At 38.6% G+C, this 27,141-nt stretch overlaps 3 protein-coding genes across 3 annotated transcripts in view; 1 reads left to right on the top strand and 2 right to left on the bottom strand.

Moving 5' to 3' along the window:
- Window positions 1-235: 235 nt before the first annotated feature.
- LOC138402425 (hypodermin-A-like) lies at window positions 236-8,456 on the bottom strand. The gene is made up of 5 exons (XM_069499027.1): window positions 8,423-8,456; window positions 5,780-5,942; window positions 3,973-4,216; window positions 1,472-1,624; window positions 236-787 (listed from the first exon to the last, which is right to left on the bottom strand). Exons 1-5 carry the CDS (start codon window positions 8,454-8,456, stop codon window positions 290-292), a joined length of 1,092 nt encoding a protein of 363 aa, XP_069355128.1. The 3' UTR covers window positions 236-289.
- A 1,129-nt stretch (window positions 8,457-9,585) lies between these two features.
- Window positions 9,586-27,141, bottom strand: part of LOC117983165 (zonadhesin-like) — a 19,272-nt gene continuing 1,716 nt past the window's right edge. The window contains exons 2-5 of the mRNA XM_069499316.1: window positions 15,518-15,710; window positions 14,377-14,620; window positions 11,543-11,695; window positions 9,586-10,171 (exon numbers count right to left, since the gene is read on the bottom strand). Of these exons, the coding sequence (XP_069355417.1) occupies window positions 9,587-10,171; window positions 11,543-11,695; window positions 14,377-14,565 (927 nt within the window). The 5' untranslated portion in view covers window positions 14,566-14,620; window positions 15,518-15,710 and the 3' untranslated portion in view covers window position 9,586. The remainder of the gene's footprint in view (window positions 10,172-11,542; window positions 11,696-14,376; window positions 14,621-15,517; window positions 15,711-27,141) is intronic.
- LOC117983263 (sensory neuron membrane protein 2-like) overlaps window positions 21,068-27,141 on the top strand; it is a 27,389-nt gene continuing 21,315 nt past the window's right edge. Inside the window, exon 1 of the mRNA XM_034969751.2 lies at window positions 21,068-21,170. The gene's annotated coding sequence lies outside the window, so the exon portion shown is untranslated. The remainder of the gene's footprint in view (window positions 21,171-27,141) is intronic.

Raw genomic sequence — 27,141 nt, 5'->3', positions numbered from 1 at the left:
ATGTCAAAGCGAAATGGTATTGGTAGCGAAACCTGGATTTGGAGTTATCGTTTTAATATCTCCTGGGGTTTGACCATATTCCTAGGGGATATGACCAAATCCCGGTTTATAGCATTTCGTTGCGACAGATATAACGGATGGCCGCCTCATCGCGTTTGGGTCCCAAGCGTTTGGGACTCTTAGGGTCCCATTCGGATAAGAAGTCTACATACGCCGATCAAATCAAATTATGAGGTTTGAGTTGCTTCTTTACGGATACATAGTTTATTTAATTATTATATACCATCTACTACGGTTCTCGCTCTGCAGGACGTTTTTGAGGTCGCTCCATAGGACGCTTCGAAGGCCTCTGAGGTCGTTCTGAAGTTTCTGGTTTCTCTGAAGGTCTTTCAGGTTTCTCTGAAGGTCTTTCAGGCTTCTCTGAAGGTTTTTCAGGTCCCTTTGGAGCTTTATCAGGCCGCTCTGAAGGTTTTTCAGGCCCCTTTGGAGCTTTATCAGGCCGCTCTGAAGGTTTTTCGGGTCCCTTTGGAGCTTTATCAGGCCGCTCTGAAGGTTCTTCGGGAAGAAGTTCAGGCCGCTCTGAAGGTTCTTCGGGAAGAAGTTCAGGTCGCTCTGAAGGTGTTCCAGGCCGCTGCGCGGAGGAGGTGGCATTCATGATGAACTCACGTACCTCCGGTGCATCGACGTAAGTAAAGACGCTAGGACCCATACCAGGACCGCAACCTCTGGCAAAGGAACTGATTCCAATCAGTCTTCGATTGACTGTCGCTGGGTCACCGCCGTCGCCCTACACAAGGAGCGTAGTCACTTTACAAAATTCATCATTGATAAATTCATTTATTATTAACGACTAGCTGATAATAATGCAGTTAATGACAATTAATATTAAAAATATGTAAAGTAACTAATAAATACTAATAAGCCAATAAACTTTTAAAAAGCAGTGATAACACCTCTAACTTTTCGGAATTATGTGCGTTTTGATTAATTAAATATCACTTTCTTTAACGGTGAAGGAAAACATCGTGAGTAAACCTGCATGCCTGTGAGTTCTTCATAATGTTCTTAAAGGTGTGTGAAGTCTACCAATCCGCACTTGGCCAGCGTGATAGACTATGGCCAAAACCCTTCTCACTCTGAGAGGAGACCCGCGCTCTGTAGTGAGCCGGTGATGGGTTGATCATGATGATGATGATGGTGAATAAACTTACAAAATTGTTAATTTTCTTCGGACTTGTTTTTAGATTCTTTTAACGATATATGCTTACACCTCTACTATTAATTGTTATTGTAATGTCCTTTAATATTCTTACTAGAGTAGGTAGTTTATGAATTGTGCTATTTTTACTTTTAACTTTGGCATGCCTTCTGCTAGGCGAAACATATTATACTGTGTAACTCTGTAAGACCTCATGTAAATTAATATGTTTCTGCAAATAAAGAAATTAAAATTGAAGAGGTGGGTAATTACCACGCAAGTCCCCTTGTCCATGTCTCGCATGCTGTACGCACAAATCATGTTCTTGGTGATGCTTTTTTCAGGATAAAATAACTGACATTCCATATTACTTATTATTGGTAAGGTGACCTCTCTCAGTTTGTCACTAAGTTGCATTTGACCTTCCTGCAAAACAAACATAGAATGCTAGATTTGTATTGGAATCATTTTATCCTATCGTATTGTTGCCGTGGAAGCTGTGGTAGCCTAGTGGTTAGGACGTCCGCCTTCCAATCGGAGGTCGGGGGTTCGATCCCGGGTACGCACCTATAACTTTTAAAATATCACTTGCTTTAACGGTGAAGGAAAACATCGTGAGGAAACCTGCATGCCTGAGAGTTCTCCATAATGTTCTAAAAGGTGTGTGAAGTCTGCCAATCTGCACTTGGCCAGCGTGGTAGACTATGGCCAAAACCCTTCTCACTCTGAGAGGAGACCTGTGCTCTGTAGTGAGCCGGTGATGGGTTGATCATGATGATGATGATGATTGTTGCCGTAGTACTAATACATATTAGGGAAACTAGAAACCGTTAGAAACCTAAAAGTCGCTTGAGGGAATGAGTAGGAATAATCTTTTATAACGAAACTAGCTGATGCCCGCGACTTCGTCCGCGTGGAATTTGGTTTTTAAAAATCCCGTGGGAACTCTTTGATTTTCTGGGATAAAAAGTAGTAGCCTATGTCACTCTCCAGGTCTTTATCTATACCCATGCAAAACTCATGTCAATCCGCTGCATTGTTGCGACGTGATTGAAGGACAAACCAACAAACCAACCCAAACAACCAACAAACAAACCCAATCAACCAACAAACAAACACACTTTCGCATTTATAATCAGGGTACTGATTACACAACAAAATAATGGCTTTTAGTATTTTGGCCTACCTAGTAGTCCTAGTCCGCCATTATTCTTTTTTCCCAAGCACATTAATACAAACAAGTATTGTATGAGACAAATCTCATTCATCTCATTTGTCCATACTTGGACCATTATGAACGTGCGAACGGGTTGTGAGAATGCCGCAGAAGTCGTTATCGAAAAATTTTTACAAAAAAAATAAAAACCGACTTCGTTACATAAACACTAAAAATTGAAAAATAATTTAATTTATTACCGAATATATTATGTATACAAGAGTTAATATAGTTCCATAATAATACTTTTTTGGTGCCGGTGCCAATTAGCTTTAGCTGCGCGAATCGTCTAGACTTCATATTTTTGTGGGACTCCACAATGGCACCTCATTGGCACCGACCCCAAAAAATATTATTATGGAACTATATTAACTCTTGTATACATAATATATTCGGTAATAAATTAAATTATTTTTCAATTTTTAGTGTTTATGTAACGAAGTCGGTTTTTATTTTTTTTGTAAAAATTTTTTATTTCACAATTTTTAGTGGCCCCATGGAATTATGCTATGACTGGTTAAAAATCTACTGTTAACTAAGCTATTACACTGATCGCGAGCAATTTACTCTTATCCGTTGAGGAGTTCCAGTATCTATCTTCGAAGATGTTCATCAGATCTTCACCAAATTGAAATGGGACCAACTTTGAAGTATACCCTTTCAAACAAAAAAAGAATTTTCAAAATCGGTCCAGGCGTTTTTGAGTAATCGGGGAACATACATAAAAAATAAAAAAAAAAAAAAAAAAAAAAAGATTCCGACGAATTGAGAACCTCCTCCTTTTTTTGAAGTCGGTTAAAAAGAGATGCCGTTCGGATGCAAGTAGCTGATAGCTAATTTTGTATTGCTCCTCTCGCTCTTTATAACCAGTTATCGACCATCGACAATTAATCCTTTTTTGTACTGTTACACAAAACACCATAATATTTCAGTTCCATAAGGCCTGTAAGTGCGAGCGAGGGGTCTGATAAAACCGGCCAAGTGCGAATCACACTCGCGCACTGAGGGTTCCGTAGTACAATCGAATTTTATCGACATTATGCCACGATAAATCAAAAACTACTTACTAGATCTCGTTCAAACCAATTTTCGGTGGAAGTTTGCATGGTAATGTACAACATATATTTTTTTTTTAGTTTTAGCACTCTCTTATTTTAGAAGTTACTCGCGCGAACTATTCAGTTTAGAAATAAATGATATTAGAATGGGTACACATACCTATGGGTTTGATGAAAAAAAATTTTTTGAGTTTCAGTTCTAAGTGTGGGGAACCCCAAAATTTATTGTTTTTTTTATTTTTGTGTAAAAATCTTAATGCGGTTCACAGAATACATCTACTTACCAAGTTTCAACAGTATAGTTCTTATAGTTTCGGAAAAAAGTGGCTGTGACATACACACAGACAGACAGACAGACAAACAGACATGACGAATCTATAAGGGTTCCGTTTTTTGCCATTCAGCTACGGAACCCTAAAAGTGATTTATGACCCAAGTAGCAAGTTCGTAATGACCCAACTATAGTCTAGTTTAAGTAGTACGATACTATTATACTTTACCCCTTGATAGCCATATCCAGTTACGAGTACCTCCCTGGGTACTGAGCCTACAGGGTCCGCTAAAAAAGCACGCAACACTGTACGACTGAATGTGATATCCATCGCCGTCCTCAAGTATGCAACATCAAAGTTATTTTGCGGATAGTCGTATTCCGGATGCAGCACTATCTTCTGGATAGGTACCACCGTCCCCTCGCCACGAATGTTGCTACCAACTCGAACGTTAAGGTCTCTCGGCTCGGCACTGGAATCATGAAAACATTTCATCATCGTCATCATCACAACCCATCGCTGGCCACCACTGAGCACGAGTCTCCTCTCAGAATAAGAAGGGTCATACTCCACCACGCTGGCCAAGTACAGATTGGCAAACTTCACTCACCGCTGAGAACGTTATGGTGAACTCTCAGGCATGTAGGTTTCGTCGCGATGTTTTTCTTTACTGTTAAAGCAAGTGATATTTAAATATGTTTAAAACATTATATCAAATATTTGAATACATCCATTCCATACAAATACTATAAATGCGAAAGTGTGTCTGTCTGTCTACTAGCTTTTCATGGCCCAACAGTTTAACCGATTTTGATGGGTACAGAGTTAGCTTACGTCCCGGAGAAGGACATAGGCGGCTTTATATCCCGGAAAATCAAAGAGATCCCGAGGGATTTTTCAAAATCATAAATCCAGGCAGACGAAGTCGCGGGCTCGGACCGAACTCAGATATTGCTTACGCTCTAATCCTAATTCGACATCTGCAGGCCTACCGCGGTACAGTGTGACGATCGCAATCACCTCCGATTGGTTGACGCTCGCTTACTATTGGCTACAATGCATTGTTGCAACAAGAATCGCACAAATTCAGCCAATCAGAACAATTGAGATTGTAATAATGATTGATGCAGGTTTTAGACAATCGCCCTGCTGATCCAAATCAACCTGACGCATGTTCCATCAAAAAAAGTCTTCATCAAAAAGGGGGTCTTTAAATTTTTTTGCTATTGTATTATTTTTTCAGTTTTTTTTCCTTTTTCATTTGACAACGAGATATAAATATAGTAGGTATACTATTAAAATATCCTACCAAGTGAGAGAAATTCAATTTTAGTATAATACTAGCTGACCCGGTGAACTTCGTACCGCCTAACAATCGATTCTTTAATTTTTTTAATACTTTAAATTTTTCTCTCCGTAAGAACCATCCTCGTACTTCAAGGAATATTATAAAAAAAGAATTAGCGAAACCGGTTCTGCTGTTCTCGAGATTTCTGATCAGCAACACATTCAGCGATTCATTTTGATATATTATATACCTACAGGGTGAAATTTTCTAATGCCACCTGAGGGAAAGTACTCTTAATACTGTAGATAGAAAATTTTACTCAAAGAAAACATTCCTTTGAAGAAAACATTTCATTTTCATGGTTTTCCTTTCATTTAATTTATCAAGTTTCTTTAAGAGATTTCATCCTTATAATAACTGATCATAACGATCTTTGCAATAAAAGTACAGGTTTTAATTTTTACAGATTTCAATCGGTTCGATTCCCGGATGTGGCAAGCAAATTTTCGAAAATCTTTGAATGCAGTTTTTTTTTCTATTCAAAAATAAAGGAATGTTTTCTTTGAGCAAAAAATTCTATCTACAGTACTTCTTCTTCTTCTTAATTTGCTTTATGGCTTTCAGTCTATGTACCTACAGTACTTTCCCTTCAGGTGGCATTACAAAATTCCACCCTGTATATTTCAGCGTTTATTAAGACGATCGTAGTCGGGTTTTAGTTTTCAACTTTATCTTGTTTTAACTTACTTTTCAACGCAGTGAGCGGCGGTCACGATAGTACGGTTGTTTACAATGGCACCTGAGCAGAATTGCGCATTCTCTCTGCTTATTTGCGCTTGGAAGGGAGCATCGCGAGCCCCTCTGTCAGGCTCCTCCCCTCCAGCAATCCTCCCCTCAACTTCATCCCCTTCTAAAAATAGTTTCAAAAGGTTGAAAAAGGCTATCACCTAGTTCTAGGAAGTAGAAACGTTAGGCGATAAATTAGTATTGGCACCTATGTTTCAACTAACGGCAAAATCCATAGTAATCCTTCCTAATAATATTATAAATGTGAAAGTGTGGATCTTTGGATATTTGTTACTCAATCACGCAAAAACGGCAGAACGGATTTGGATGAAATTTGGAATGAAAACAAATTATACTCTGGATTGACACTTTTTATTCCGGAAAATCAGAGTTCCCGTGGAATTTTGAAAAATGTAAATCCACGCGGACGAAGTCGCCGGCATCAGCTAGCATTATTATAAATGCGAAAATGTAACTGTCTGTCTGCTTGCTTATAACGGCCCATCTGTTTAACTGATTTTAACGAAAGGTACAGAAATAGTTTGTATCCCGTGGAGAACATAGGCTACTTTTATCCTGGAAAATTTAAGTTCTGACGTGATTTTTAAAAACCTAAATCTACGCGGACATAGTCGCGGGCATCAGCTAGTTTTAAGTGATTTTAAAATTTGAAGTAGGTTATGTTCGTTAATTCAGAAGTAATAATAAGACTCAGATAGACGGATGAACGAACGGACAGACGGATAGACAGGCAGATGGACAACTTACTGTAAATTCACCCGATTAAACTTAGTGACACCTCGCTTCACTCTATCAATAAGTAAATACTCGAATAATTTACCTGAATACGCTGACGTCACAATTACACAAAAACAAAATAAAAAATAAAGCAACATCACGTTGTTAGTAAGTAACTAACTAACCAAATACCAATCTATAACTGGCGATGGGACACACAAGAAAGCTATATAGGTCTACTCGTCACTGGTCGCCTAATTTGCATAAAAAATTCATCCCACCCACATCAGAATGTCATTTATCTGATTCATAGGTTGCTAATTTACCCTTATACCAATTAGCAAAGAAAATGTAATAATCAGTGTTTAAAAACAATGCCTTAATTAAGGCTCTTCAAGGTATGTGAAGACGACAAAATATCCATACTTAATATTATAAATGCGAAAGTGTGTCTGTCTGTCTGTCTGTCTGCTAGCTTTTCACGGCTCAACCGTCCAACCGATTTTGACGAAATTTGGTACAGAGATAGCTTGCATCCCGGGGAAGGACATATGCTACTTTTTATCCCAGAAAATTAAAGAGTTCCCGCAGGATTTTCAAAAACCTAAATCCACCCGGACGAAGTCGCGGGCATAATCTAGTTTATAATATTTTTTTATTGGCTCCATCAGCATATTTTCTCTTCTTTTGAGAAAGAGAGTTTTATAATTTTTTCTGATACTTACTGTTTTTACCCACACATCAAGAAAATTTCTAAATACCTAACTTTAAAATTTAAATAAGTAAGTACATATAAAAAATTATGGAGCCGGCAGGATTCGAACTGCGTTTCCCATGGGTGATGGGTCACGCCCGGAACGCCTTCAATTATAAGGCGTCTGTCAAAATCGTGTCGATAAGACTAGTGTACATGATAACTTTATAATCCATTTATATCTGACAATTTTTTTCAAAAAAATCTGAAAACTATGAACTTGTGGCACAGATTATAAGTGGTCACGTGATCACAAAAAGTGCTATTTCTTAACAGAACCATTCATGTGCAAGTTTTATTCTAACTTGACTGGTTTTTATTCATTTATAACAGAACCTTAAAATTATAGAGATAATTATTTTCCTAACCGTGATGGTAATACCTACAATCAACTTATAAAAAGATGCAACACACGTAATATGAACACATTTTGTTGTATGGTTGGTACATGGGGGCAAAAATGTATTAGAGTGTTTAGAAGTCCCGCAAATTGCTACTGCGCGTGGCCACCATTTTAGTGACGTCAGCATTAGACTGAAGTTTCGAGCTGATGGTATATTTTTATTTCGGCTATTGATTTTGATGATATGTATAAACTAATACCTATCTTTCATCATTTCCTAATTTATTGATCACTAGATGATGCCCGCGACTTCGTCCGCGTGAATCCCGTGGGAACTGTTTAATTATTAGCCTATGTCCTTCACCGGGATGTAAGCTAACTCTGTACCAAATTTCATCAAAATCGGTAAAACGTTGGGCTGTGAAAAGCCAGCAGAAGACAGACAGACAGACAGATAGACAGACACACTTTCGTATTTATAATATCGGAATGGATTTGCATTCATGTTCATTATAAAATAACATTAATAAACATGAAGTAAGGAGTTCTATTAATAAAAAATAGCTAGTTTCATAAGCACATTTATTTAGTTGGGTGAAAACTAAACTTGGTCTTGCTGGAAGCGGGTTAACTCTATAATTTTGATTTTTAATTCGGTGGAATTCAAATTACCCTTAATCCTTGTCAATATCTATCTATCTAATAATCCTAATACTATGGATTTCTTTAAAAGTGAAAATCCTTAAAAGATTTGGTACAAGTGCCCTACCTTGGTCTGGCCTGTTGATTTTTTTCATCCACATTAATTGTTTCGACATTGGTACCTATCAGTTAAAATTTTAATAGCTCTGGCAACGAACACGCCTGTCTCCGTGTGTGCACATAATGCCACCAACAGAAGTCGCTGGAGGGAGACCGCACGAGCCACAGTGAAAAATCATCGATCTCAGGTCGACTGGCGGGGGGAAGTTTGGGTCGTTCTGAAGATATTTCAGGTTGCTTTGACGGTCTCTCAGGTCTCTCTGAAGGTCTGAGTTTGCTCTTAAGGTCTTTGAGGTTGCCCTGAATGTCTTTGAGGTTGCTCTGGAGGTCTTTGAGGTTGCTCTGAAGGTCTTTGAGGTCGCCCTGAAGGTCTTTGAGGTTTCTTTGAAGGTCTTTGAGGTTGCTCTGACGGTCTTTGAGGTAGCTCTGAAGGTCTTTAAGGTTGCTCTGACGGTCTTTGAGGTCGCCCTGAAGGTCTTTGAGGTTTCTTTGAAGGTCTTTGAGGTTGCTCTGAAGGTCTTTGTGGTTGCTCTGACGGTCTTTGAGGTTGTTCTAAAGGTCTTTGAGGTTGTTCTGAAGGTCTTTGAGGTTGCTCTGAAGGTCTTTGAGGTTGCTCTGAAGGTCTTTGAGGTTGCTCTGAAGGTCTCTGAGGTTGCTCTGACGGTCTTTGAGGTTGCTCTGAGGGCCTTTGAGGTTGCTCTGACGATCTTTGAGGTAGCTCTGAAGGTCTTTGAGGTTGCTCTGACGGTGTTTGAGGTCGCCCTGAAGGTCTTTGAGGTTTCTTTGAAGGTCTTTGAGGTTGCTCTGAAGGTCTTTGTGGTTGCTCTGACGGTCTTTGAGGTTGTTCTATAGGTCTTTGAGGTTGCTCTGACGGTCTTTGAGGTTGCTCTGAAGGTCTTTGAGGTTGCTCTGAAGGTCTTTGAGGTTGCTCTGAAGGCCTTTGAGGTTGCTCTGAAGGTCTTTGAGGTTGCTCTGAAGGTCTTTGAGGTCGCCCTGAAGGTCTTTGAGGTTTCTTTGAAGGTCTTTGAGGTTGCACTGACGGTCTTTGAGGTTGCTCTGACGGTCTTTGAGGTTGCTCTGAAGGTCTTTGAGGTTGCTCTGAAGGTCTTTGAGGTTGTTCTGACGGTCTTTGAGGTTGCTCTGAAGGTCTTTGAGGTTGCTCTGAAGGTCTTTAAGGTTGCTCTGAGGGTCTTTGAGGTTGCTCCGAGGGTCTTTGAGGTTGCTCCGAGGGTCTTTGAGGTTGCTCCGAGGGTCTTTGAGGTTGCTCCGACGGTCTTTGAGGTTGCTCCGAGGGTCTTTGAGGTTGCTCCGAGGGTCTTTGAGGTTGCTCCGAGGGTCTCTGAGGTTGCTCTGAGGGTCTCTGAGGTTGCTCTGACGGTCTTTGAGGTTGCTCTGAGGGCCTTTGAGGTTGCTCTGAGGGTCTTTGAGGTTGCTCTGAGGGCCTTTGAGGTTGCTCTGAGGGTCTTTGAGGTTGCTCTGAGGGTCTTTGTGGTTGCTCTGAGGGTCTTTGAGGATCCTCTGAAGGTCGTTGAGGTTCCTCTGAAGGTCTTTGAGGTTGCTCCGAAGGTCTTTGAGGTTGCTCTGAAGGTATTCCAGGTCGCTGTGCGGGGCGGGTGCCATTCATGATAAACTCGCGTATCTCCGGTGCATCGACGTAGGTAAAGACGCTAGGACCCATACCAGGACCGCAACCTCTGGCATAAGAACTGATTCCAATCAGTCTTCGATTGACTGTCGCTGGGTCACCGCCGTCGCCCTACACAAGGAACATATTAACTTTGTAAAATTCATCTTAAGTATAATTTTTTGACGATTTAATTTAGCAGTAGTCTGTAACTATATAGGTACTTTAATCTTATTCTGATGTTGACTTTAGCTTTGATAATATATACTACTATATATTTTATTTATTACCTACACGACTGCGCAACACGAAAATTGGCGTGTGTTCATCAGTATGTTATGTTTGTTTGTTCCTTTGTGAGGCTTCAGAAACTAATGGCGTGAACCGATTTTGATGATTCCTTATACCAGTAGATTTGTCTGAATCTTCCGAATGCTAATAAAGATATCAAAATTATGAAAAAACAATATGGCGCTCACTAGACACCATATTGAAACAAATAAAAAATGACAGTTGCTGAAGTACGGCAAGGATGATATCATTGAATAGGTCTTTTAAAATCATTTAGTTTAGGTTATCTGAATCATTTTTAGGGTTCCGTACCTCAAAAGGAAAAACGGAACCCCTTATAGGATCACTTTGTTGTCTGTCTGTCTGTCTGTCAAGAAACCTACAGGGTACTTCCCGTTGACCTAGAATCATGAAATTTGGCAGGTAGGTAGGTCTTATAGGTGACATTCGGGGAAAAATCTGAAAACCACGAATTTGTGGTTACATCCCACAAAAAAAATTGTGGTTATGAATTAATAATTAATATTCTCAATTTATAAGTATGATAACTATATCAAGTGGGGTATCATAATATTATGAAAGGTCTTCACCTGTACATTCTAAAACAGATTTTTATTTATTTTTATGCCTTATAGTTTTTGAATTATCGTGAAAAATGTCGAAAAATACGACTGTAGTACGGAACCCTCATTGCGCGAGCCTGACTCGCACTTGGCCGGTTTTTGAAATTAAAGATTAGCCGAAGGATACAACCTCAGCTGGCCGTCCCTTGTCCCTTAACCGCCTCAGAGCAGGGCTGGGGACAGTGGCGTGCAGGTCATAGAGGCATAAATGCACTGCTTACCCCAGTTGTATATTTTTCATTATGACCTGCCAGTAAACAGGTTCCTACCTACCTAATGCCTACCCTGGCTTCAAATCCTGTGCACGCCACTGGGTGGGGAAGTCTAGGGTAAACTTAGCGAGCTGGGGCTTCATCTCTGGACATGATACGGAGTTCATCTGCGTTCATCCGAGACAGACCATTGCGTACATGACTGGGTGCCCTGCGTGCCCGACAACCTGCACAAACGAGGAGCTACACGAGGCTACCCGACCGAGCTAATGCAGTTGCGGCTTTTTGGGCTACCCGTATTTGAGGTGAAAGTCTACTCGAGAAGAAGAAGAATTAAAGATTAAATTAAAAATTAATTAAAAAATCTAGGTAATTACCAAACAAGTCCCCTTGTCCATGTCCCGCATACTGTATCCACAGATCATGTTCTTGGTGATGCTTTTTTCAGGATAAAATAACTGACATTCCGTATTACTTATTATTGGTAAGGTGACCTCTCTCAGTTTGTCACTAAGTTGCATTTGACCTTCCTGCAAAACAAACATAGTAGGCTAGATTCATATTGGATTCATTTTTATGGTTCCGTATCTCAAAAGGAAAAACGAAACCCTTATAGGATTACTTTGTTGTCTGTCTTCTGTCTGTCCGTCTGTCTGTCTGTCTGTCTGTTTGTTGGTCTGTCCAAAAACCTACAGGGTACTTCCCGTTGATCTAGAATCATGAAATTTGGCAGGTAGGTAGTTCTTATAGTAGACATTCAGAAAAATCTGAAAACCGTGAATTTGTGGTTACATCACCCAAAAAAAAATTAAATTATGGTCTTGAACTAAAAATTAGTATTTTCAATTTTCAAAGTAAGATAACTATAACAAAAGGGGTATCGTATGAAAGGGCTTCACTTGTGCATTCTAAAACAGATTTTTATTTATTTTTACGCGTCATAGTTTTTGAATTATCGTGCAGAATGTCGAAAAAATACGACTGTAGTACGGAGCTTTCGTTGCGCGAGCCTATCTCGCACTTGGCCGGTTTTTTTATTTTGTTTTCGTTGTCAGTATTCGTTAGTGTTTGCGCAACATAATTATTGTGACTTTTACATGGGGGGAAGGAGGGTCAAAAATAATACTAGAACGCCCCCTAGCTATTGTCAAAAAAAGCGTATGTCAGTCATTTTCGACTTAATAACTTTTCGCTCGACGACGGGTACAGTACGCGCGGCGAGAGTTTGGCTTTGACCGTTATTGCGCAGAAATCAGAAATTGGGTATCAACGGGCAATTAGTGGGGTGCGGGGCGGGTGTGTAGGCGCACGCGGTGCTCTGATTGGCGCTCCACTGCTCCAGTCGTTCCCTGCCTCTGTTTGTACAATCACGTTCACAAGTGAATTGCTATTTTCGTTAATTGTTTATTATATAAGAATCTGAATAGCACTGCTGCTAAGACTTTTTTTAATGTTAACTTTTGTATTTAATAATTATTTTAAGTTTTCTTTTGTTTGTATGTACCAATTTTACATGTATCTTGGAATAAATAATTTTATTAAAAAACAATTATTTAGAATTTTCATCGCTGTCTCTGTAAACTTTAAAAGGAAATAAACATTTTATATAAGTAAAATAACTATCAATAGTTTTAATAAATGAAGAAGTTTATCTATTTCGTATTATTTTCTAGCATTATTACCACTGTACATGAATTTTGACCCACTCAAATATCCAACCTGGTACATAAAAAAGGAAAAGTATTGTGTGCGTGACAGTACCCATGCGCAGTAATCCCCTCCACCCGAAGGTCAAAGCCAAACTCTCGCCGCGCGATCTGTACGTTATTATAATAAGGGGGCGTCCATAAATTACGTGAGATGTTTTTTTGAATTTTCTGTCCCTCCCTCCCCCCCTGGTGAGATGTCGTGAGATTTTATTCAACTCCCTCCCCCATCCCCCAATCTCACGTGAGATTTTCCAAAATGTAGGTTTCTTACGTAAACGCGTTGGATTGTTATTGTAAAAAGAAAAAAAAATTGCTTCGTGCTTTTATTTACGACTAGTTAAGACTAGTAATCACTATTGCTGAGAGTTATAAGTGTAATAAAAATTTAACAATAGAACAGGTACTTAAATCGTATTACGAAATCAATCTGGATTAAATGGACCAAAATAGTATATTTTTTTTGTTTCATTTAGAAAAAAATTTGCGTGATGTATGCCGAGACCCCTCTCTCTCCAACGTAAGATTAGATGAGGTTTGACTCGACCCCCTCCCCCCCTTAAACATCTCACGTAATTTATGGATGCCCCATAAGTGAAATACTATAATAATTATTATAGTATTTCACTTAGCTTATATTCTTATCTAAGCCATGCAGACGACATGGTGTTGTTGGGTCCCACGGCCGGCTCGATTAGAGAGCTGCTTCGATCCTGTGAGGAGTACGCTGCTAGACATGGGTTAGTATATAACGTGGCCAAAAGTGAATACCTGATCTTAAAGGCCCCCCGTAAGCAAGTGCAATACGAGCCTAGTATCGCGCTCAATGGTACTTTATTGAAACGTTCAAATATCTAGGTCACTATGTTACGGAGGACCTTAAGGATCAGGTGGACATAGAACGAGAACGAAGAGCCTTAGCTGTAAGGTGTAATAATATGTTGGCCCGCAGGTTCGCCCGATGTAGTAAGGAAGCAAAAATTACGCTATTTAAAGCCTACTGTCAAACCTTCTACACGGGGGGCCTGTGGACTAACTACACTCAAAAGGCACTCGATAGGTACGCTGAGGGTGCAATACAACAATGGTTTCAGGATACTGTTGGGCTTGCCGCGGTTTTGTTCGGCGTCAGGCATGTTTGCAGAAGCATGAACGGATGATTTCTATGCCATAATAAGGAAAAGGACGTCATCTATCCTGGCAAGGCTGCGTTCGAGCTCCAACAGTATCCTGAATATGATGGTGGGAAAGCTGGACACGCCAATTCTCCAGCATTTCATTCAAGTTCTCGTCCGGTAAATACGCAGAGTGTTGACCGGACGAGGGCTTGAGAGTGATCCCAAAATCTTGTTGTATGCGCCCTATAGCTGCTGTAAAAATAAAATAATATTAAAATGATTATACTAACATAGTTTTTAAGCATTTTCTATACTAACAAAATATGGGTCTCTGTTGCCTTAATAAATAAAGAATTTATTATTTATTTATTATTATGTATACTTTACCCCTTGATAGCCATATCCAGTGACGCGTATCTCCCTCGGCTCTGAGGCTCCAGGTGGTGCTATAAACGCACGCAGCACCGTACGACCTAGTGGGATATCCATCACAGTCCGCAAGTATGCAATATCAAAGTTATTTTGCGGATAGTCGTATTCCGGATGCTGCACTATCTTCTGGATAGGTACCATCATCCCCTCGCCGCGAATGTTACTACCAACTCGAACGTTAAGGTCTGTCGGCTTTGCACTGAAATCATTTTTTTTTTTAATTCTCTATGTGGCTCTCGTAAGTCTACACAATATTATTCAAACACTAAATACTACTTAGTTACTAATCTATATATATAAAATACAAAGTCCTGACTGACTGACTGACTGACATATATATCAACGCACAGCCTAAACCGCGGGTCCTAAAGACATGAAATTTGGAGGGTCTATTCTTTGTAATGAGTAGGTATCCACTTAGAAAGGATTTTTCGAAATTTCACCCCAAGTGGGTTAAATGGGGGATGGAAGTTTGTATGAAAGTCCGTCTTTTTTCAAGTTTGTATGGGACAGTTTTAATTGTTGATATTATTAACTTGAAATTTGGAGATTTTTAATTTGAAATTTAAGAAACGACTATGAGAAACTACTATGTATGTCACAGCCACTTTTTTTCGGAAACTATAAGAGCTTTGAAACTTGGTAAGTAGATGTATTCTGTGAACCGCATTAAGATTTTTACACAAAAATAGAAAAAAAAAAACAATAAATTTTGGAGTTCCCCATACTTAGAACTGAAACTCAAAATTTTTTTTTCATCAAACCCATACGTGTGGGGTATCTATGGATAGGTATTCAAAAATGATATTGAGGTTTCTAATATCATTTATTTCTAAACTGAATAGTTTGCGCGAGAGACAGTTCCAAAGTGGTAAAATATGTATCCCCCACCCCTGTAACTTTTAAAAGAGAATGATAAAACTAATAAAAATATATGATGTACATTATTATACAAACTTCCACCGAAAATTGGTTTGAACGAGATCTAGTAAGTAGTTTTTGATTTATCCTGCAAAATGTCGATAAAATACGATTGTACTACGGAACCCTCAGTGCGCGAGTCTGATTCGCACTTAGCCGGTTTTTTTTAACTTACTCTTCAACGCAGTGAGCGGCGGTCACGATGGTGCGTTCGCTTACAATGGCGCCTGAGCAGAATGGCGCATTCTCTCTGCTTATTTGCGCTTGGAAAGGTGCATCGCGAGCGCCTCCGTCAGGCTCCTCCCCTCCAGCAATCCTTCCCTCAACTTCATCTGACACCGTATCATTTTCCAACACGACATCCCCTTCTGAAAATAGATTCAAAAGGTTAAAAAAATATATCACCTATTTCTAGTAAGTAGATACCAAGACGTTAGGCGATAATGTGTTACCCGTGCTTTAGTTTGGCTTGTCTTGGCGGAGCCACTGCCGTGCCCCCTGATAAAGAGACTAGCCGCAGCTTCGTCCGTGTGGACTACACAAATTTCAAACCCCTGTTTTACCACTTTAGGGGTTGAATTTTCAAAAATCCTTTCTGACTGACTGGCTGACTGGCTGACTGACTGTTCTATCAACGCACAGCTCAAACTACTGGACGGATCGGGCTGAAATTTGGCATGCAGATAGCTATTATGACGTAGGCATTCGCTAAGAAAGGATTTTGGAAAATTCAACCCCTAAGGGGGTGAAATAGGGGTTTGAAGTTTGTGTAGTCCACGGAGACGAAGTCGCGGGAATAAGCTAGTACTCGAATAATTTACCTGGATACGCTGACGTCACAATTACACAAAAACAAAATAAAAAATAAAGCAACATTACGTTGTTAGTAACTAACTAACTAACCAAATACCAATCTATAACTGGCGATGGGCCATACAAGAAAGCTATATAGGTCTACTTCTCTTTGGTCGAATTTGCATAAAAAATTCATCCCACCCACATCACATGTCATATTATAATAGATTCATAATTTACCCTTATTATAAATAATTAACAAAGAAAATATAATAATTACTATGCTTTTTATAAAAATTGTAATGCCTTAATTATTAAGGCCGTCAAAGGCACATGATATTTTTTTACTGGTTCCATCTGCTTAGACTTTATTTTTGAGAAAGTGTGAAGAAAAAAAGACGGGTGAATAAGGATCTTCTAGGCAAGCGTATGCCCATAGTCCCCGACAGGTCGAGATGGCAATCGGGGTATGAGGTGGAGGCAGTGGCGTGCAGCTCATAGAAGCATAAACGCACTGCTTACCCTCATTGTAAGAAATCAATGCTTACTTTTTCATTAGAACCTGCCGTAAAACAAGTTCATACCTAAATGCATACCCTGACTTGAAATCCTGTGCACGCCACTGGGTGGAGGGACGGCGGAGGGATTTTTTTTATTTAGGTACCTACGTCCTACACTTATTTATAACCGACTTCAAAAAGAAGGAGGTTCTCAATTCGACGGAATCTTTTTTTTAAATGTATGTTCCCCGATTACTCGAAGACGCCTGGACCGATTTTGAAAATTCTTTTTTTGTTTGAAAGGGTATACTTCAAAGGTGGTCCCATTTAAATTTGGTGAAGATCTGATGAACATCTTCGAAGATAGATAATGGAACTCCTCAACGGATAAGAGTAAATTGCTCGCGATCAGTGTAATAATAGATAAGATAATAAGATAGCTTAGTAAACAGTAGATTTTTAACCAGGCATAGCATGATAGCATATTTTAATACCATGGTGCCACTAAAAATTGTGAAATAAATTTTTTTTACAAAAAAAATAAAAACCGACTTCAATACACAAACACTAAAAATTAAAAAATAATTTAATTTATTACCGAATATATTATGACAAGAGTTAATATAGTTCCATAATAATATTTTTTGGGGTCGGTGCCAATGAGGTGCCATTGTAGAGTGCTTCATACATAGAGGTCTTTGGTCGTACGTATTGTTTCTGGTATTTCATTACAGAACCTTAAAATTATTCAGTCTAATTATTATAACGATAATTTTCCTCACCGTGACCTGGTAACAATTAAGTAGATATAATACATTATATTATTATAAATAAGATGAAACTGACTATGTAGGACACATTTTATAGTAATTATGGTTAGTAGATGGGGGGAAAAATTAGGTCTAATTCATTTTTATTTTTTACTGGTGAAAGAATTTTCAAAATCGGTTCAGTAGTTCCAGAGATTACCCCCTACAAACAAACTGACAAACATTACCTCCGCCTCTTTGTAATATATAGAAGTATAGATAACTTTAATTAAATTCTTCAAATCTGAACTGTATTCAATACCTTTGAGGATTTGACTAAACCTGCATGCCTGAGAGTTCTCCATAATGTTCTCAATGGTGTGTGAAGTCTGCCATCTCGCACAAATATAAATGGCTAGCATGGTGGACTATGGCCAAACCATTTTCATTCTGTGAGAAGATCCGTGTTCAGTAGAGAAACGGCAATGGGTTGATGATGATGATGACAATTTATATTATTTTGTCTTATTTTTGGTCGAAGCGAATAACATCAGTAGGTACCCTTATTATAAATGCGAAAGTGAGTTTGTTTGTTGGTTTGTCCTTCAATCACGTCGCAACGGTGCAATAGGTTGACGTGATTTTTTGTATGGGTATACATATCTAGATAAAGACCTGGAGAGTGACATAGGTTACTTTTTATCTCGGAAAATCAAAGAGTTCCCGCGGGATTTAATTAGAATCCTAATTCCACGCGGAAGAAGTCGCGGGCGCTAGTAAATAGATAATAATTTGAGTTTATTTCTATTATTTAATAAACCCTCTTGGGTAAAATTACTTATGTTATCTGATTGTTTTTGATGAAAATATAATAATTCGCGACAGGTCGAGATGGCATTCGGGGTATGAGGCGGGGGGACACCCCGCACACACATACCTCGCCCGCGCTATCCCGCACCGGGTTAGCGCAAGGGATGTGCGGGTGTGCGGTGCGTCCGGACCCCGATTGCCATCTCGACCAGTCCCGTACTATATCTATCATCATCATTGGATATAAAGCGTGTAGATACCATTTAAAGTTATTAGATTTGGTTATTTAGGTAAATTACTGACTGTGTAATACCCCACGTTAAATTACCCGTATTATAGATGATTCTTTTAGTACAGTTTAAGCTTTTCTAGCAAAAACAGGTTTTTCGTTCTCAAAAGTTTAAAAAAAACCGCGCAAGTGTAAGTTGTATGGCGGACGATCTTGTATAATTGAGTTTTTTGGTTTTTTTTTTCATTTTTTTTTCAATGCAAATCCTAATCCTAATCCTAATAATCTACATATATAAAAGGAAAAGGTGACTGACTGACTGATCTATCAACGCACAGCTCAAATTACTGGATGGATCGGGCTGAAATTTGGCATGCAGATAGCTATTATGATGTTGGCATCCGGTAAGAAAGGATTTTTGAAAATTCAACCCCTAAGGGGGTGAAATAGGGGTTTGAAATTTGTGTAGTCCACGCGGACGAAGTCGCGAGCATAAGCTAGTATTACAATAAAACTTAAAGCTAGCCTTATCTGTGAAAGTCACGCTGTTCAAAGCATACTGTACATCCTTATACTCGGCAAGCTTGTGGTTTCAGTACACGCAAAGGGCTTACAATGCGCTGCGAGTCCAATATAATAATGCGTTCAGGATTTTGTTGCGGCAACCTCGGTTCTGTAGTGCATCAGCTATGTTTGCTGAGGCGCGGACAGATGGCTTCGATGCCATCTGGCGCAAGAAAACAGCATCACTGTTGTCCAGAGTCCGAGGAAGCAGCAACGGGATCCTGCGCATGATAGCGGGCAAAATGGATAGTCCTCTGTTGGGGAAACTCGTGCAGAGGACTAAATCCCTTTTAGTTATTAAGTACTAACATAGTGATTAAGTATTTTGTTACTAACTCCTTAGTGTTTAAGTATTAACATAGTTATTAAGTATTTATTGTTACTAACACATAATGGATCAATTGTTGTCCGACTTAATAAATAAATTGAAATTGAAATTATCTAATTACTATACAAATCATACATTATCGTCTTGAGTGATATTTTTTAATTTTTTCCTTAATCAGCAAGAAGAAGTACCTAATACAATTTTCCTAATATTTTATTTATATGTATATTTCCTAATATTAAACACGATAATATTATTATCCATAGCGATACTTCCATACTATTTTAAATGCAAAATTTTGTCTGTCTATCGTCTGTCTGCTAGGCCGCTTTTCCGTTTAACCAATTTTGATGAAAGTTCCGGAAAATCAATCAGTTCCCACTTCCCACTGAACTTTTTAACAACCAAAACTTACCGGACGAAGTCACAGGCATTAGGTATACTTACATAAACATAGTATAAACAACGTTTTACCTGCAATCTCTTCTCCAAGTATTCCATCAAACACTAAACAGTTTTTTTATAACTTTTGATGTATTTTCGGCTTCGCGCCATTCGATTAGTTTGATGTTCCTACTTATATGTATGTTCATACAGTCAACTTTTTACTAAGTACCTATCAATATTCGAATCAACGTTCGAATAATATCACCCATTGCCATATTACCATAAATGCGAAAGTGTGTTTGTTTGTTGATTTGTCGTTCAATAACGCCGCAACGGAGCAGCGGAGCGACATGATTCTTTGCATGTATATAGTTGATTGACATAGGTTACATAGGTTACTTTTTATCCCGTAAAATGAAAGAGTTCACAACAGGATTTTTAAAAACCTAAACCCACGCAGACGAAGTCGCAGGCAACAAATAGTATAGATACATTTTAATCACGAGTTTCAAAATTTGAGTATCGGAATGGATAATTTTGCGTGTTGCCAGTATATGTCATTATGTGCCTACTCGTATGTAGTGTTTAACATGAGCGTGACTAGGAATTGAAATTATTCTGCGATCACGCTTAAGACATGTCGCTAGACAAAAAGTTGCAAAAATACTTATGACTGAATGACTGATCTATCAACTCACAGCCTAAGTGCCAAAACCCACTTGCGCGGCTCGTCATGCGCGTTTTTTACGAGGCGCGACAGCAGGCGTGACAGGACGCGGCAAAATTAACAGGCAGTCTTAAAATGGAGGTCAAAGAAATAGCAGCGGTCTTGTTTAATGACAACCGCCATCTCAAAAAATCAAAACGTAGGTACTGGGTATAGTTCTTGCATTTCACGAAGGCGAGTGGCTCATGCTTGTGTTTAAATCGTATCGGTATAAGTAAGCTACAGTAAATGTGTGCAAATGCGAGCGCTTGCTCGCGACTGATTGGTCCGACATGTACGCACACTTCCGCAATGCCCACGTAACCACAAATAAACTTCACTCGCCTTCGTGAATTGCAAGAAACGTACATCCTTTATTAAAATTTAATTAAAAACAATGAAAAAACGTGCCCGCGCCGCAAGCCGTCGCGTCGTGCGCCTTTTTTCATTCAACGCGCGCGCGACCCGCGACATGCTGCGCAAGTGCCCTTGCTTTTTTCTAACACAACTTTTTTGCGACGAATTACAGCAAGGCAACAAGGCGAAACTTTTAAAACAAAATGTCTTTAGTGTGGACTTACTCTTACTAAGTATACTATAGTCCTTGGGGCTCAGTTCTGAACGGTTAGTTAGTATTTTAGTACCAAAGCATTTTCATGACCAATGGTCAGTGCAATAGTGCAGTGCGTTAGATATCAAACGAATTCCGATGATTGTTTTGTTCAATCGTGAACTACCTATAAGTACCTACTATATTGTAGTTAGTACTTAGGGTAAACTTTTTAAAATCAATGTGTAAAAAGTTTGCCTCAAATCATTGATTAAAAAAAGTTAGTGTAAATTTTCTCTATCTATTAAATTGAAAAACTCAAAATCTAATAAAACATAAACAGTAGCAACCTAACCTGCAGCAATCACAAAACAGACAATTATTAACAAAAAACCCTAAAAATAAAAATTCAAAAAATAAACTGACTATTTAATACCACAAACACTAAAAATTTTAAAAAATTAATTCACTTACAAAATTAAAACTGTTTAAATACTTATGAATTTCTGAAATCCTTTTATAGTAGGAGTCTGTAATAATAAGGATTATTTTTCCGACCCAAATGTCGACCAATAGAATTGCACCATTCGACGTCACGTGGTACAACCTACATGGTATTATACTGATGATTTTTTGAAAATTTTCTCTGGTAGTTGAAGTCCACACGTCAAACTGACAGGTTGAATTCAATTGTGAAAATTGGAGATTTTGGCCGACATTTGGGACGGAAAAATAATCCCCCGAATACCACACGAGCTTCAAAATTATCTGGCATTTCCCTCAAGGTTCCCTGCAAACAAATAAACGGGAAATACCCGATAATTTTGAAGCTCTTGTGGTATTATAAGTGAAAATAATAAAATATGAGTCGAATTATTAGCTGTAGCTGCCCCCCTAGCATGGGCAGGGAGACAAAATTTACTTGTCCACCTCTCAAAGCACGGCAACAGGGGAGAGGAGAAGTTTTATCCCTAATTCGGGGACAATTTTAATCCTCGACATTAGATGTGGGTTTAAGTTTATTCTCATAGAACTTAAAAATCAAAACATGTCTCGCGGTACCTGTTGGGTTTAGGTTATGTTTGGGTTGTGTTAGGGTTATGTTTGGGTTGTGTTTGTGTTATGTTGGGTTGTGTTTGGGTTATGTTTGGAATATGGTTGGGAACCCCAACATAAACCCAACATAGGTCCCAAATACCAATTACCATTAACCCAATAAAGGTAAAGGAAAAGATCCAAAACCGAAAAGTCCCCGTTTTATTCACTGTGGATAATTATATCCACCCGTGAGCCCATGCTCGGAGAGTGGATAAAGCTGTCGGAGGGGATAAAGATTTTATCCTTTCCCGGGAGAAAATTATATCCCCGCCCATGCTAACCCTGCAGTATATTAGCTGATTGTATTTATATTTGCGTTCGTTTTATTAAATACTAGCTGATCCCGCGGCTTCGCCCGCGTAGATTTAGGTTTTTAAAGATCCCGTATAGCCTATGTCACTCAGGAATAATGTAGCTTTCTACTGGTGAAAGAATTTTAAAATCGGTTTCAGTAGTTCTAAAGATTACCCCCAACAAACAAACTTAACGACATTACCTCTTTATATAATACAACGGGCCGTGCAGCAGAAATCGTAATATTTTAATTTCGCCATAACTTCAAAACCAAAACGTCCAATTTTAATCATTCAAAGACCAAATATTATCTCCATAAACTGTTCTTAGTGATGAAATCATTTATTTTGATAAGGATTAATAGCATGAGTAAAATAACGCGTTTAAATGTAGTCCAAAAAAAATTCAAGATTTTTAAATAAAAAAATGGTTGCTGTGCCTCACTCGACATAGATGGGTATAGTGTGTCGCGGACTTTTTTGTAGATATTTATAAGATCTACAATTAATTAGAACATTTTATGGTTCTATCTTTTATAGTTTAGGCAGCGTACGCAAAATAAGTAACTTTTCTGGTTGATTTTTTACACCTTGTGTCCGAAAAACCCAAATATCTTACGGAACCCTATTTTTTTCCAAAATAAAATATAGCCTATGTTACTCGTGGATAATGTAGCTTTCGAATGGTGAAAGAATTTTTAAAATCGGTAAAGTAGTTTTGAGCCTATTCAGTACAAACAAACAAACAAACAAACAAACAAACAACAAACAAACAAACAAAGTTTTCCTCTTTATATATTAGTGTAGATCAACTGTTCATGCTTGTTTTGCAAACAATGTAAAAAAAATATTATTTATTTACAAAACTTTCTGAGATGAGTCCCTTAGTCTTGCAAAAATTCAATACAGGTCTAGTGTTGATTTCTTCGTGAGAAAATCAAATAAGCTAGTACGCCTAGTAGAAGTTTTCACATCAACGCAACAACCGCTTAGGTGCACTTCGTCCAATTCTCATTTAGTCCAATTCGCGGTTGGTCCAATTCGCAAAAGGTCCAATTCGCGAATGGTCCAATTCGCATATAGTCCCAAAATTCATGATTCGTGTGCGAATTCGTTCTTTGTCGTAAAAAAGTGTTATTTTTTGCACGACAAAATGAAGCCCTCGTTTGCGAGCCCGCACTCGACTAGTTCTTTTCGTGTAGTGCGAGTCATACTCGGTTCCGTACTACAGTCGTATTTTTTCGACATTTAAAAGTAAAAACCGGTTAATTGCGAGTTAGGCTCGCGCAATGAGGGTTCCGTACTACAGTTGTATTTTTTCGACATTTTTCAGGATAATTCAAAAAGTATGATACATAAAAATAAATAAATAAAATTCTGTTTTAGAATGCACAGGTGAAGACCTTTCATAATATGATACCCCACTTGATAATATAGTTATCTTACTTAGAAAATTGAAATACTAATTATTAGTTCATGACCACAATTTTTTTTGTGTGATCTAACCCTAAATTCACGGTTTTCAGATTTTTCCCCAAATGTCAGCTATAAGATCTGCCTACCTGCCAAATTTCATGATTCTAGGTCAACGGGAAGTACCCTGTAGGTTTCTTGACAGACAAACGGACAGACAGACAGACAACAAAGTGATCCTATAAGGGTATCGTTTTTCCTTTTGAGGTACGGAACCCTAAAAAGTAACAGATAGACAGACAGACACGTCTACCTAATTCCCTAATTTACTTGAAATAATCTTCAATTAGATTATTAGATTAGATTAGATTTTCATATTTTAGTTAGATTTCTATCGATAGAGATTTTCAAAATCTATGAACTTATATAAAATCTCTCAACGGCTGTACTCACGTACTATTTAGTCGACGTTAGCCCGACTAGCTTCTATGAATATTGTCGAGATATAAAAACTTGTACTAACCTTACATTCAAATCAACGGCCATTGCCTTTCTCAAGTATTATAATATTATTATTGTTCGAAGGCCGTCAATTTATATCATATTGGCATCGTCTAATCTGCTAACGATTTAGAATTATTGTGTCTTTACACAGTTGATCTTTATCAACTATAAAGTCAAAGTCAAAGTTAAAAGCAATTAATTCAACTAGGATATTGCTATTACCGTTGAACTTTAAAAATATTTCATTGAAGTGAAGTAGGTACTTACCTACCTAATAATGATAATTAACTTTGAACAAAAATTTATAACAACAATTAATATGTACTTAACAAGTTTATGTACAAAAAAGACTATATAAAGATATAAAAGGAAAATCTGACTGACTGACTGACTGATCTATCAACGCACATGCCACAGCGGATAGGGCTGAAACTTGGCATGCAGATAGCTATTATGACGTAGATATCAGCTAAGAAAGGATTTTTGAAAATTCAACCCCTTAGGGGTAAAATAGGGGTTAAAAATAACTAGGTGCAGTCCACGCGGACACAGAATATATAATGACGCGGACGAAATCGCGGGAATAAGCTAGTATATAAGTAAGAGCCTCGATAGCTCAACGGTTAAAGGAGCGGACTGAAAACCGAAAGGTCGCCGGTTCAAATCTCACCCGTTGCACTATTGTCGTACCTACTCCTGGCACAAGCTTTACGCTTAATTGGAGGGGAATGGGGAATATTAGTCAGTAATTAACTTGGCTAATATTCTTTTCAAAAAAAAAAAAAAAAAAATTTAGTTACGTACCGAGTTAGCGCGGAGGCTGTGCGAATGTGCAGGGTGTTCCCTCCCCGGTTGCCATTTCAACCTGTCGCGTATATATCGTCGCCTATAGATATGCGATACTGGTTTCGATTTGATATCTTACCTTGAATAATAACGGGGAGTTGAATGATCAAACCAGATTCCAGTTGAGTCCATTGACTTATACCTATAATTAGCTGATGCCCGCGACTTCGTACGCGTGGATTTAGGTTTTTAAAAATCCCGTGGGAACTCATCAATTTTCTGGGATGAAAAGTAGCCTATGTCCTTCCCCGGGATTTAAGCTAACTCTGTACCAAATTTCATCAAATCGGTTGAAACGGTTGGGCCGTGAAAAGCTAGCAGACCAGACAGACAGACACACTTTCGCATTTATAATATTAGTATGGATTACTTCGTATGGACACTGCACAAACAAAATCGTATGGAACAAACAAAATGGCACCGACTCAGTGGTGCTTTAGCACCAATGCAACCTCAGTGGTGTCTGGATTTCAAACGGGTCGTTCATTAGTATCTAAGAGGTGGCGCTGATTTATTGGTTCCAAAACCGTGAAAAATTTTGTTCGCTTGACCATATCTTGTCATTTATATCGATGGTTGAGTCAATGCCTTTCTCAAGTATTCTCATGTTATTTGAAGGCCATCATGTTCAAACCCTTGCAGTGTATAGGAGCCTCCACGCTGTTGCATTTAGACTTGCCAACAATAATTTTGTCATGTAATGTAGCAGAGACAACGCGACGTAAGAATCTATGGCACTAACTATTTGGTACTTCATATTTTGTTATTTTTCTTTTAATGGTAGGGGAGCCCAAGAGGGGATTTACTCGAGCGCATCAGATTAAAATATGATAAGTTAATTAGATGCAGAACAGTGTGCATTTCACTGATCTGACAATTTTGAGCGTGACCTAAGGAAATGACTTTTGGTTGCGTCCAAATCGTCAGTTTTTTTGAAGTTTTTTGCAGCCTAAGATGGAGCGCCCCCTTCTACACCTTCGTACGACCACCCCACCATGCAAAACGGCAGATAAATATTTTTGCGATAAAAAAAACACATGGGGCGCATTATATACTACTATTAATATCTAAAGCGCTCGAGTATTTCTTTGTGACTTTTTTTACATTTTTGAAAACCTGTACGCGCTTTTCCCACCAGTGAAAGGGGTTACATCATATAATCTTTTTTTCTTTTTAGCACCTAATCTTCACAATCCGTCAGGTCCCCACGACGCTCGAGTAAATCCCTATTTAGCATCTTGGGCTCCCCTACTATAAGACTCGAGATGGCAATCGGGGTGGGGTCGCCCCGCACACCCGCAGAGCCCCCGCGCTAACCCGGTGCGGGCGAGCACGGGTGACGGGCGTCCCCTCGCCTCATACCCCGATTGCCATCTCGACCTGTCGTGTAATATATGTATATGTTTTCAACCACGCTGTAGATGTATGGATTAAAGTATTAATCTATTATATAAAATTCAATGTCCTGACTGACTGACTTATATACAAATATCAGACATGAAATTTGGAGGGTGTATTCACTATTCACTAAGAAAGGATTTTTCGAAATTGGATTTGTATGAAAGTCCATCATTTTTAGAGTTACACCGATGAAAATTGGTATGTAGGCTTTGGGTTAAGTATAAAAAATACTGCATATTTCACGATTTTTGAAAATTCTACTTCCAAGGTGGTTAAATACTTAGGGGATGAAAGTTTGTATGAAAGCCCGTCAAGTTATTTCCATGAACAATTGATATTTGGGTTTTCGGTTACAAAAAAAACGTATTTCAGATTTTTGAAAGTTCTACCCCGCACCGATTTTCTGACTTCCACCCGAGCGAAGCCGGGGCGGATCAGATAGTAGAGTATAGATCATCAATTAAACGGCCTTTGGTTAATAGCGTTATGGCTCAATACCATTCAGTTAATAACTAAGGCCTAATGAAGATGACTATGCATTTATAAGCCGGCAGTTCTATTTGAATGCTTGTTGTTTTAGCCTTCATGTCCCGAAGGTAGAAGCGTCTAGAATTTGAACATACTCT

This window comes from Maniola hyperantus, chromosome 6 (assembly GCF_902806685.2).
Source record: "Maniola hyperantus chromosome 6, iAphHyp1.2, whole genome shotgun sequence".
Classification (NCBI taxonomy): domain Eukaryota; kingdom Metazoa; phylum Arthropoda; class Insecta; order Lepidoptera; family Nymphalidae; genus Maniola; species Maniola hyperantus.
The sequence above is the reverse complement of the archived record's forward strand: the minus strand, read 5'-3'. Positions and strand labels throughout refer to the sequence as shown.